This window comes from Fulmarus glacialis, unplaced genomic scaffold, assembly GCF_000690835.1.
Source record: "Fulmarus glacialis isolate BGI_N327 unplaced genomic scaffold, ASM69083v1 scaffold13753, whole genome shotgun sequence".
In the NCBI taxonomy this organism is placed as follows: domain Eukaryota; kingdom Metazoa; phylum Chordata; class Aves; order Procellariiformes; family Procellariidae; genus Fulmarus; species Fulmarus glacialis.
Genome location: NW_009202381.1, coordinates 10,088 through 21,933, shown reverse-complemented (window position 1 = coordinate 21,933; position 11,846 = coordinate 10,088). Strand labels below are relative to the sequence as shown.

Below are 11,846 nucleotides of genomic sequence, written 5' to 3'. Positions count from 1 at the left end.
AGGGAAAATGCTTTTTCAGATTTCTATTCCAACACTTTCCCCCACTCCTGAGAAAACAAGGTAAAATGTTTTACAGCTGAGAGAGAGGGCATAAATGCTTATAGCTCCATTGACTGAAATGGAATAATTGCACTAAAATGCAAAGGGTGATTTAACTTTTACACATTATTTCATAATTATAAAACATGAAGTGCGTATTATTCTATTTATTACCATGTGAGGAAATTTGACCCATAGACACTTTTGTGTGGATGTATGTGTGTGTGAAAAAGAGAGCAATTCACTAAATAAGGGCAGAACCCACTTCTGACTGGGATCAGTGAGAATTTCTCCGTTGACATTAGTGGGGGTTGAATGAAGCCCAGACAGTTCCTTCTGTATTTGTTCTATGTCATTTTAAGCTATAGAGGCTTAGTAAAATTTAAAAAAAAAAACCTACAGGGGAATAGTGCCCAAGATGATATTAAAGTAATATCTATCTTCTCTAAAAAATCTGATTTAGTATTAACAATCAAAAACCAAACTGCAGCTAATGGAATAAGTATTGAAAAGAATGTAAATAAAAGTAAGCAGCATGGTTTAGAGCAGCTGGTGTGTGTTTGCAGGAGTTCTCATTGTTTTTCTTCACATCAGCTATCAGATAAATGCACGAACAGAGCTTGCAGTACGCTACAATGACATCTCCCCACTGGAGAACCACCATTGTGCTGTGGCTTTCCAGATCATTTCCCAGCCAGAATACAACATTTTCTCCAACGTCGACCAGGACCAATTCAAACAGATAAGACAGGTATGAATGCTGCTCCCATCTCTGTCGTACAAACTGTTCCTGAAGATGTAAGCATGCACAATGCGAGTGAATCATTCTCCCTAGAGGGTAGGACTGAAAAAGCCCCTCACACTGGAAGGATCCAAGAGGGATTCTTGGAAAATTTCCACAGCAGCACTCCCTGGAATGTCTTGCTGAGAAATAATGAGTACATCCTGACTACTAAAGCCTATGACATTTTGGGGGTAGATATTTATATTATTGAAGGAGCCAATTAACTCTGACTGGGAAAGGATTAAGCTCTCATGGCAGAAGTTTATGCTTTAAGAGAACATTGTATTAATTTTAAGAGGGGCTTCAAAATGGGAAAAGATTTACAACAAAAGAGCACTTGTACTGTTGGAAGAGGCTCTGGTGGACTGGGAGTCATCACAGTTATCTCTGAGACAGTGAACAATGCTACAATTCCCATTAGAGCACTAAGGGCCAAAATTCGGTCTTAGTTTCCATGTTACACTGTCCTTACACACCAAATGAAAAAGCAGACCAATGTAAGGGCTCAGATACTGGTCTGGTTGGAGTTACTGATTCTGCCAGTGCATGGGAAACAGGCATGGGCCCAAAATGGATAGATCTGTATGAAAACCCAAAACTTTAAATTAACCACATGTTTTCCCATCATAAACTCTGCCTAGCAGGAGGATACAGAGCTCCTTCCACATTGGCTGCGTCTAGGTATTTCAAAGCCCTTAATCCAAGGAAGATGGGCACAGAGGACATGCGCATCTGCTGATCTTTGTCTCTTCCTAGGGCCACTAAGAGTCAGCAGCAAAACCTATAGTGCTTTCCAAGGAGCCTAAAGTGGATCTTGGCAAACAGAGTGTGTTTTTCAACATCCTGCTGTACAGTTTGTTTTTCCACAATTAGTCAATCAGAAAGGAAAAACTTCAGTGCCTCTGGAATACCACACCAGCGTTACAGATCAATCCAACCATGATCTTCATATACCACGAACTCTTTATAACCCTCTTCCAGTTTCCTTGGCAGTTTCAAGTCAGAAACTTCCCCTTTCAGTGTTAACAATGTAATGCATCTGAGGCTTTTGTGTGTAAGAAAGACCCTACTTTGCTCTGCGTAGTAGACTTTGTAAAGAATGTCGAGTTAATATGTGAACATGTTTTCTTTGCTAGGGGATAATTACATTAATCCTGGCTACAGACATGGCGAGACATGCAGAAATACTGGACTCTTTCAAGGAAAAAATGGAAAATTTTGATTACTCAAATGAAGAACACATGACCTGTGTAAGGAGGTTTTGTAGATTATTATTTTTCTGTGCACAGTGTGAAAGCTGGTAGATTAACATTTGTTTGTTTAAAAACCAAGATTCAATATACATTATCAAAAATGAATCCTTCCTACATCCTCTGTGCAACCAAAAAGAATTAAAATTTGGACGTGCTCTATTTAAAATAGATTATTCCCGCTTTAGAAATCCTGGAGTCCCATCAAGAAAAAAAAAAAATTTACTCTGTCAGGATATAAATTCTTACTGTCCATTACTGTGGGGCAAAAAGTATCCACAAGAGTACAAACTCTAGTCTTCTCTACTTCCTAATCCAGTCATCTCTGATGTTCAGGGAAGCCTCTCCCCAGCTGCCTCTGGGTGCTCCATGAACAACTTCATCGTCATTTGTGGCTGAATCTCTTCAGGCAGCAGATAAGCGCACGTCCCACTGTGACACATCCCAGTGCTACAGACAGGGAAACCAAGGCAGAGGGGGGATAAGTGATTTACACAGGGTAACTGAGAGAGTGGAAAGATAACTTAAGACCTCTGATTTAATCCTAAAACTGTCCTTTCTGTTTGAAAATATTGCCTTCCATTGCATTGTAAAGACACAGGTTCTGGATAGGGCAAAAAGGGCTGGTAATAAGGCTGCAGTATTAAAATATTTTCCTCTTTCAGCTGAAGATGGTACTTATAAAATGCTGTGATATCTCCAATGAAGTCCGCCCAATGGAAGTAGCAGAGCCCTGGGTAGATTGCTTACTAGAGGAATATTTTATGCAGGTAAGAATGAGGGAGAGATGCAGTTGCACAAACTGCTGCTCTTCCTGAATGCCACCTCAGCTACAGGTGTTCTGCTGTCTGACAGCCCAGTCTAGCTCTAGGAGGGAAAGGCTTCTTTTACAGAAAGCAGGAGAAGGATGTCAGCAAGAAAAGCTGTTCAGAAAGCAAGTGAATACAATTGACTGTAATTTGCAGATGAAAGACAATAGCAACCTAGAAATCCTAATGCTAGCAGACTGAAGCTTGTTCTCTGTAAAGTGGCTGCCTTGCAAGTTTGTTTGACATGTAAATCATTTTTGAGCCAAAAGGGCAAGCGCAGTGGCAAGAGAAAGTTGTCAAGTAAATGATACCAAATATCACATAGGAACTAGTTTAGATAATTTTCACTGTGTATGAAAGTTTGCCTAAAGAGAAAGCAGACGACTTGCTGAGGTGTGCAAAGTTAGACTTTTAAGCTCCCCAGAACTTTTCTCCTCACTGGATTCCCAGCTGGACACAGTTTCTGATTGCTTAAAAAAGGATCCCTGGAAGAACAACCCTCAGCTGCCTCCAGCACACGAGCTCCCGAGCAGTGTGTACGTGCTGCAGCAGTGAGATCTCAAGAGACACACAGCTGCAGTGCTCTGAGAAGGAGATTCCAGAGCTTTCTTGTCTGTTTTGTCTATACCTCGATAGGATGCATGCTGAGGAGGGCTTCTCACAAGAGACAGACACCTCGGATGATGTGTCAGAAACACTCCTTGCTCACTGCATCTGCAGCTTTTTACTCAAAATTACAGTATCTGTGTGCCTTACTGTTTTGGCCACCCAGCAAAAGCACTATGTGCTGAAAGACCCAATAATTGAGAGATAAAGTCTGCTACAGGATATCTTTTTTGCACGCACAGTCTGTGACCTTCTTGCACATAGAAACAGTGAGTTATGTGGTCATGTAGGTAGCTTGGTAAACTCATTGCAATCAATGGAACAGTTCTCCATTGACCCAGCTAGCCAGAACTAGTTTTAATCATTAGCAAAGAAGGATATGTAATTTCTGGTTGAATACCCAAAAATAATCACTCTCTGGAGAATGATGAGGAAATCAAAGACCTATTCCTTCTCTTCCAGAGCAGCAAAAGCCAGCACCACCTTTCTGAATGCTCAGAAATATTTTACCTCACAAGTCCCATGGGTTTGCAAAGGGAACCAGGTGGCCTCATTATCCTGTAAGCCGGGAGGTGAACACTTTCATGACAGTACCGTGCAGATGTAACTGAACAGAGTTCTCTTTATTCAGACGTTTGCTCTCAACAATTGGCCCAAGGGAAGCATATTGCTATTCCATGCTATCTTCAGACACCACTGAGATCTGTATTAGAAGGCTACTGCTCTTTAGCTAGTGATCTACTTGGTACATTACTCTTCTCACAGGCTTCTAGCCGAGATTAATATTTGTTAACTCTGGATTTGTTCCAGAGCGACCGAGAAAAATCTGAGGGGCTTCCAGTGGCACCGTTCATGGACCGCGACAAAGTGACCAAGCCAACAGCACAGATCGGCTTCCTGAAGTTCGTTCTCATCCCCATGTTCGAAACAGTAACAAAGGTACGTCACCCAAGGCCAGAAGCAGAAGTGGTGGCATGCAGAGCTTCAGCGTTTGCTCTGACAGGTGTTTAGTTAGCCAGGGAAATGGGGATGTACAGTTCACGCCCTGTCTTTCACCCCATTTCTAGCATGCACAAGTTAATGAATACAAAAGGAAATGTTGATATTCTCTCTTTTGTTTTCACCTAGCTATTCCCAGAAGTGGAGGAGGTGATGCTCCAGCCCCTTTGGGAATCCAGGGACCGCTATGAGGAATTAAAACAGATAGATGATGCTATGAAAGAGGTAAGCTCTAAATATCTCTTTGATAAAGCAAACATTATGATTGAATAAGTCAAACATTATAATTTAATAGCAGCTTAATTCCAAAACAGTAGGAATGCTTATGGCATAATCATAATCACGAGAAACACATTCATTATATCTGGCTGGAGAAAGGCGTGTACCATAAGCAGTAAGTGTGCACAGGAGCATGCCCTTGCAGAGCCGACCGCGCACCACACAAGTACGGCCATGGGAAGGGAGCTGCTTGCAAGAGAGGGACCTCGAGACAAAACCCAGAGATAACCAGCTGAGGGGAGTGTGTTAGCAAACACCTCTTGCCGGCAGGAGCTGCCTTCCCCTGGGAAGGATATAACCTGGGCTAGATTGCCACAAAATGTCCTGGGGTTGGGTGGTTCAAGGCACTGCACCACCAATGCATAAGTTTATTTTTGGGGAAGAAACTTCCACTCACGTGTCTACCATCAAGGATGTGCTTGAAATTTTATGACGCATTACCTTCTAACACACAGCACCCAGTAGGATTAAGCACACAACCAATGAAGCCATTTTATGGCCCAGGCTGAGTGGGGACCTCCATTTACAGCGTCTCTCATTTTGACATGTAAGGCTTCGGGGAGGTAGGATATACATATAACCACATTTGCTGTCTCTGACCACGACTGTGTTGATTCAGGAGCCTGACAGGGCAGAGACTGAGGCAGAGACCACCCCGGGAGCGGTCGCCCCACACCCACAGTACAGCAGCCGGCGTGCTGGCCCGGCTCCCACAGCACCCTGCAGCCTGTGACACTGGGCCTGCACGCCTTCCTTGCATGCCTCTTCAAGTGCTTCTTTTCCCTGCCAAGGCAGACAACAAAACCAGTCCAAACGGCATCGCATGTAGATTTGACATGAACAAATTTATCATGTAGATGGGATACTATCAGTCACTCGGTCATTAAAATAAATTGGGAAGTACCCTGGAGCACTAGTTGTGCTGATATTGTTTGATATGTGGGAAATGAAGGTTCATTCACTTGATCGTCCTTGGCTGGATGAGGGGAATAGTAGCTTTCTGGTGTAGCTCCCACCTCCTCCCGAACGCTTTGGAGGAAAAGCCCCTCGGCAGCACAAATACTAAGGCTGGTTAATCAAAGAGCACATGCTTTGATGGCACTAAGTTATAAAGGAGAAGAAAGTCTTTTAGGCATTCTTCAGTTTAGAGTGGAGCATTTCTCAAAGGAGGGAAGAAAAACTCAAATATGACTGCCAGACTTTTTGAGTCCCATTCATCTTTCAAGTTGAGCTGAGATTTTACTTCTGGTTTACAGAAGCTGTCAAAACAGAAATTTTATATAAACTGATGGAGCTTTAATTATGGTGTATTGGCACAAGAGGTCTTAGGAAAATAGGAGGTGCCTGAATTCAGAAATATCCTGAAACAAGACGTGTTAGTTAATAATTCTAAAGCCTAGCATGGCAGATGATGAGAAACACCGAGTGCTGTTTACTCAGGACATAAATCCAGAGCTGTTTGGATTAAACGGTGCCTGTGATATACCATGCTGCTGCCTATTACTTCCCAAGAAATGTCACACATGCTTTGTGGAGAGATGAGCGTTTGACTCACAGCAGCAGTGGAAAGTGGCACTGTATGAGTGAAGGGTATTAATCCTGCTTTGCTCTTCATTTCAGTTGCAGAAAAAGAAAAGTGAAAGTTTGACCACCAGCAGTACCGAAAAGTGAGACGAAAAAGACTTTGAGCAAAACATAAGCCCTAAGGTTATTCTGTTTTTGAGAAATACTGTATTTGCCAAACAGACATGGTGGCTACGTCAAAATCCAACTGGGACGATGTACGTGGAGAGGTGGCAGGCACGGATGCGCTGCCTGCCTGTCTGCCTGCCCAGGCGCCTTGTCTGCAGCCTGCAGCCTGCTCGCGCAGGCGCTGCCGCCGTCGGGCACCAAGGGCTCCCCTCACTCCAGCATGCCCACCGCAGCCCCCCCGGCAGGACTTCCCCTGCAGACATTGCACAGGTTGCAACACGGCTCAAATCTTCAGCAGATTTGCCTTTTTGGTGACCACACTGACCACAGTCTGTAGAGACAAAGCGGAGTTTAGCTAAGGAGCCTTTTCTGGAAAATGATCCACTGGCATCCAATAATGAAAGAAAAAGTTGTTTTAGTCAAGATACTATATATATGTGTACAGCAATATGCTAATTACAGCATAGCTTAACAGATGCTTATATTCTGACAGGGGTTCTGGCATATATTTTTGTTTGCCTAGTAGGCCCTAATGACACATTTCTCTGTATTATTCTCTGAATTTTATAGTATTCACAGTATGTTCAGAAGCCCAGCATAGTGGATGCAATTTTTTTTGTTTTCTGCCCTAGAAGAAGTCAGAAGAAACCTTAGTGAGTTTGCAGGTTTGCTTTGTAGTCTGGTACAGCTAGACGTCACAGGATCCTTTAGCACGAGCAAAAAAGGGAGCACAAAGCTGAAATCACTGTGCAAGCATATTTTTATCCTTGTGGATGCAAAAAGCAACAACAAGAAAAACCTTCAAAGATGTACAGATTTTTTTTTTTTTTACTTTTAAACTGATCATCTAAATAATATATTCTTCTACAGAAATGGGTGTTGTACTTGTTTTCTTTTGTGTATGCATTCACGTGAGAACTGTCTCTGATCCTAGAGACAAATGGTTTCATAACGAATACAAGGTAAGGGTCTGTAAAGGAGAGGGGAGGGTTGGTTATCCTTAAGAGGAGAAGCTTTAGAAACATTTTTTGTGGTATGCTTGCATCATAAGCGCAATACCGAAAGAGCTTCACTCTCTTTGATGACTTTGTAAAGGCTGGGAGCCAAGCTCTGCCCAGAGTTGCGGTCATGCAAACAGACAGCAGGCAATACTGTGATTGACTCCTGTGCACCACCTCGCCAAAGGGGAGGCCGGAAGAAATCCCCCTTCCGCGTGCCCATGAGAGGTGAGCCACAGCCACACTGCTCACCCACTCCCGGTTGTTTCTCCCACCGGGGAAAGATTGCCCTCCCTGGGGGTTTCAGCGGGCAGGGTGAGTTCCTATCACGGCAGGGCTGCTGAGACCAGTGATCTGCATGCACCCTGGCTTGCTGGCATCCCTCCCCGGCAGCTGTAGGCATGCAGCCGGCGAAGCATCATGTATGTTGCTCTGGTCCTCCTTGGCTCAGTTCCCGAGGCTGACCCATCATCTTTGCTAGGTGCGTTAGCAATAAGGTAGCGCTAGTGCTATGCCTCTTCAAAGTCCAAAGCTGCATGCGTTGTCCTAGCTTTTCAAAAAGAGATGAGCAGGTGGCGGCCAACCTTTCCCCCCATGACCCAGGAAACATCTTAGGAAGTTCAGCCTCTCTGGCAGATGTCTAGTACCAAGCTCAGCACTGAACAACAAACCCTGCCTCCTGCTCTGGAAATACAGATTTATTCTCCTGTTGTTTCTGCACATTAATTCTGAGCTTAACTCGTGTTTCTCCCCCAGTGCCATTTCCCATGTTTGGTCTCTTTCTTTTGCACAAAACTGTATTACTCAGCTGCTTTCCAATCTCTCAGGGAGATCAATATTACCTTGAAACATCCATCCCTCTACCCTATTCCTGCTTGCACATTTCCAGAGACCCAGGACAGGCCCACAGTTAGTTCTCTCTGCTGGTGCCTCTTTCCGCCCAAGCTGCCTTCTCCTTTAAACAGCTTTTTGTGTGTGTGGTTTTTGGCTTTCTGCTGCAAACTGGAAAAGGGTCTGATCCCTGGATTGAACAGTCCTGGGGGACCACAAGGGAGATGGGAAGATACAAGCACAGGGTCAGCTCCAAGCTACACAGACATCTTCATGAATGGATGAACTAAACCCCAGTTTTGATTAACCTCAAACTTTTGATGCTTGAAAGTTGGATCTGAATTATGTGGTTTGGGCCTTTTTTTTGTACTAAATCCTATAATCCAAAGTACATTGTGACCCAGATTGTTCTGCTGTGGAATTCTTCACTTCTTTTTCACAAGTAAATCAAATTTACCATCTCCATTCAAGCGGATTTCCGTCACAAACCAGCTCCCAAAGCAGATGTGCTGTGCACGAGCTATAAACAATTGCTTAGCATATGCCAAGTCCTGCATTGAGCTAGTTATATTAGATGAGAAAACCTGCTGTAGGAACTTGACTGCACCCTCCTCCCACTAAAAATCTTTAAGAGTTAGATCCTGATAGGAAGTTTTGTTTCAGTTGGAAGGATTCTCTAACCATAAACCCTAATGCTACAAGTATTTATGCATGCGCTTAACTCCCACAAGCCTAGCCATGGACCCTGGCATACAGTAGCTAATTGCATAGTGCAGGCTCCTTAGCTTTCTCTAATTGAAGTGCATGGGAGCTTGGGAATTGATGGCCCTTGGTGCTTGTTTTGGCTCCATCATTTTTAAAAGCAACCTGAAAACTGTTTACTGGAGAGAGATAATCAGAAGACATTGGTGAAATCCCGCTGACTTTATTGGAGCTGCATCAGAAATGTGGAGGAGGGAATGCAACCCGTCCTCAGGGCTGCACTAGTGACTGTCACGACGCTGTAACGCACTGTGCAGCTTATTGAAAAAACTGTCAACATCCAGGCTGCTATTCATAGAGAGCTGTAAAGAAGACCACATGCAATCACAACCAGCTATTGGTATAAATGGGAATACCACAGCATTTTTAAATTTCGTTTGCCTTTGTAATATTAGATTTCTAAGAGACAATCCTCCCAACATATGTTTAACCAACAGGAATGCATGGCATTCTCTCATAATTCTAGTTTCTTATACTTTTTCCATAATATTTGATGCTGTGATTCATATGCAAATTAACAGATTTGAGAATCTTGGCAATCGGCCCATTAAAATGTCACACATTTTCAGGATGACATTTTAAAACTACACTTAGCATGAAAATGAGGTCTTTTGAGGCAGCCAGACAGATGTCTCAAGTGTGATTTAATCTTTTCTCTCCCTAACCCAATGAGAAAGAGTGAACATTGTATCTCAGTCTTGTTTCAGCTTACAGTAGGTGCCTTACAAAGAACTTTCTATGATCTGTTGTATGCATCTTTTCAGCACCATGACAGTGCCACATACATCCCAGCCTTACATTGCTACTCCTACACTTGTGATCAAAGATGAACATGAAGCAGGTTATAACTATTCCATGCCATTTAGCTTGGAAAACTAACAATGAGCCCTGTGATTTTACTTCTTATTGTTTTAAAATTATGAGATCCCACAGCCCCATACTCACTTCATTTTTCAGTATGGCTTTCATAATCGGATCAAACTAAGGCTATAGCATAACTGCATGCTTTGGGAAGGAAACAGCTTTTTAAAAATGCGAATACCCCCACAGCAGCCAATTTGCAATGAAAATCTGGTGTGTGTTAAATACACGGGTTACGTAATGCCAAAGAAGTATCTGTACGTGGAAATTGTTAATCTCAGTGCTGCCTCTGAGCAGCAATAATAACAGCATCTGTTCCATATGGGAGCGAAGCAGAGCGCTGGTGCGGAGTATGATCCCATCAGGAGAAGCACTGTCAAGCAGTATTCAGTTTTCCTGTTTAAACAGTGGGCTTTTACCGCAGACTGCCCCTTCTACCTGGAAACATCTGAAGAATAAGTCTTACCTTTCTGTCTGGTTTGCGGTATTAAAAGCACACACACAGTCCTTTTTACCCTCCTAGCATATTGTTCTGTTTTGTTGTGAAGGTTTCTGTGAAAGAGCAGACGCAGTGGGGCAAATCACCTACCCTACTAAGGTACAATCTCCCCAGATTTACCTCTTTCCCACACTATCATCTCCTTGATTTCCCTGTGGCGAGGCAGGGTATAAAACACAGCAACATGCCTGTTAGGGGCAAGGAGCACTCAGCCCCAGCCTGCAGGAAGGATGTATGTGAAAGGACAGTTCTGATGTAGGGCCATCCAGCTGCTGCTCTGACTCCCAAGGTAAAAATACTTTCCAAGAGGTTGCTCTGGAATCAGGCACATCCAGCTCCAGGCTGTGATCCAGATGACACCAGGCAGGTCCTGCCCTCCTGAGCCACCCCTCTCTATGCACAACCCTCTGCCATGCAGCACCCCTCCGATTAAGGCTGTTCAGCACTGGCAAGGTGAAGTGAAGACTTTCTAAAGTGTGTTTAAAACTGCTTGGATGCTGCTTTTCTAGGCAACATGGCAGTGCAGCATGAGATCTCTCCTTTCTCTCAGCTCTCCGGGGGAGTGCCTAGGCAGAGGTAAAGTTTGTACTCAGAAAAACTGGTGCATTAGAGTCCTGGTCTGTGTGTGGGTGCTATGGTAGCACAAGAAACCAGTCTTAATAATAAACCTAGCTCTGTCACTGGCTTCAAATACCCCCTGGGGTGAGTCACCAAGCCAGGGCTTCCCTCTCCTTTCAAAGAGAGACCCACCTCTGTACAGCACCTTGTGGTATTCCGATGTAATGCTCCTCACTGCAAGAACCAAGAGTTACTATTTTCAGAAAATATTACTTCATAGAAACTTCTAGCCAAAAAAATTATCCAATGTTCTCATAAATTGAGAAGCTGTAGCCGACAAGTCAAACATCTCTTTCTTCATGATCATGTTGTAGTAGATCTGGCACTTTGCTAGTGAGAAGCCATACTTCTCGCTATCTCACACACACAAAAAAACCTTTCTGACTATTTTGGTATGTAATCAGGAACTACAAGTGTACTCAGGCACATGCACACAAACAAAATGGCTATCTGTAGACATTTTTATAATACCGCTCTTGGCTCTGTTGCAAGACAAACTTAGAACCAGGAGGGTTTGGAAAGTGTAAACTAGTCTTGTCACAGCCAACGTTTGCTATAATGTCTCTGAGGAAAAAATCTCTGTTTTCCAAACTGTGTGGAAGCACACTTACTGTCTGGCTGACAGACCCTGCAGATCCTCTGCCCTAAAGGAAGCTCCAAGGTGACAGGGACTTGGAGCAGCTCTATTTCTTTCTAGACAAAAAGAGTTTGCTCTCAGCCCGCTGATGGTTCTGGGCTCAGGACAGCTGGGATGCACTCCAGGCTGAAAAACACAACAAGAAAATCAACACAAAAACATATAAATCCTCCTCAAATCTG

General features: G+C 43.6%; 1 protein-coding gene across 1 annotated transcript in view; it reads left to right on the top strand.

Moving 5' to 3' along the window:
* PDE9A (phosphodiesterase 9A) overlaps positions 1 to 6,566 on the top strand; it is a 34,462-nt gene extending 27,896 nt beyond the window's left edge. Inside the window, exons 9-14 of the mRNA XM_009574261.1 lie at positions 634 to 790; positions 1,960 to 2,073; positions 2,739 to 2,843; positions 4,299 to 4,427; positions 4,617 to 4,712; positions 6,387 to 6,566. Coding sequence (XP_009572556.1) covers positions 634 to 790; positions 1,960 to 2,073; positions 2,739 to 2,843; positions 4,299 to 4,427; positions 4,617 to 4,712; positions 6,387 to 6,437 — 652 coding nt within the window. The 3' untranslated portion in view covers positions 6,438 to 6,566. The remainder of the gene's footprint in view (positions 1 to 633; positions 791 to 1,959; positions 2,074 to 2,738; positions 2,844 to 4,298; positions 4,428 to 4,616; positions 4,713 to 6,386) is intronic.
* The last annotated feature ends 5,280 nt before the right edge of the window (positions 6,567 to 11,846 follow it).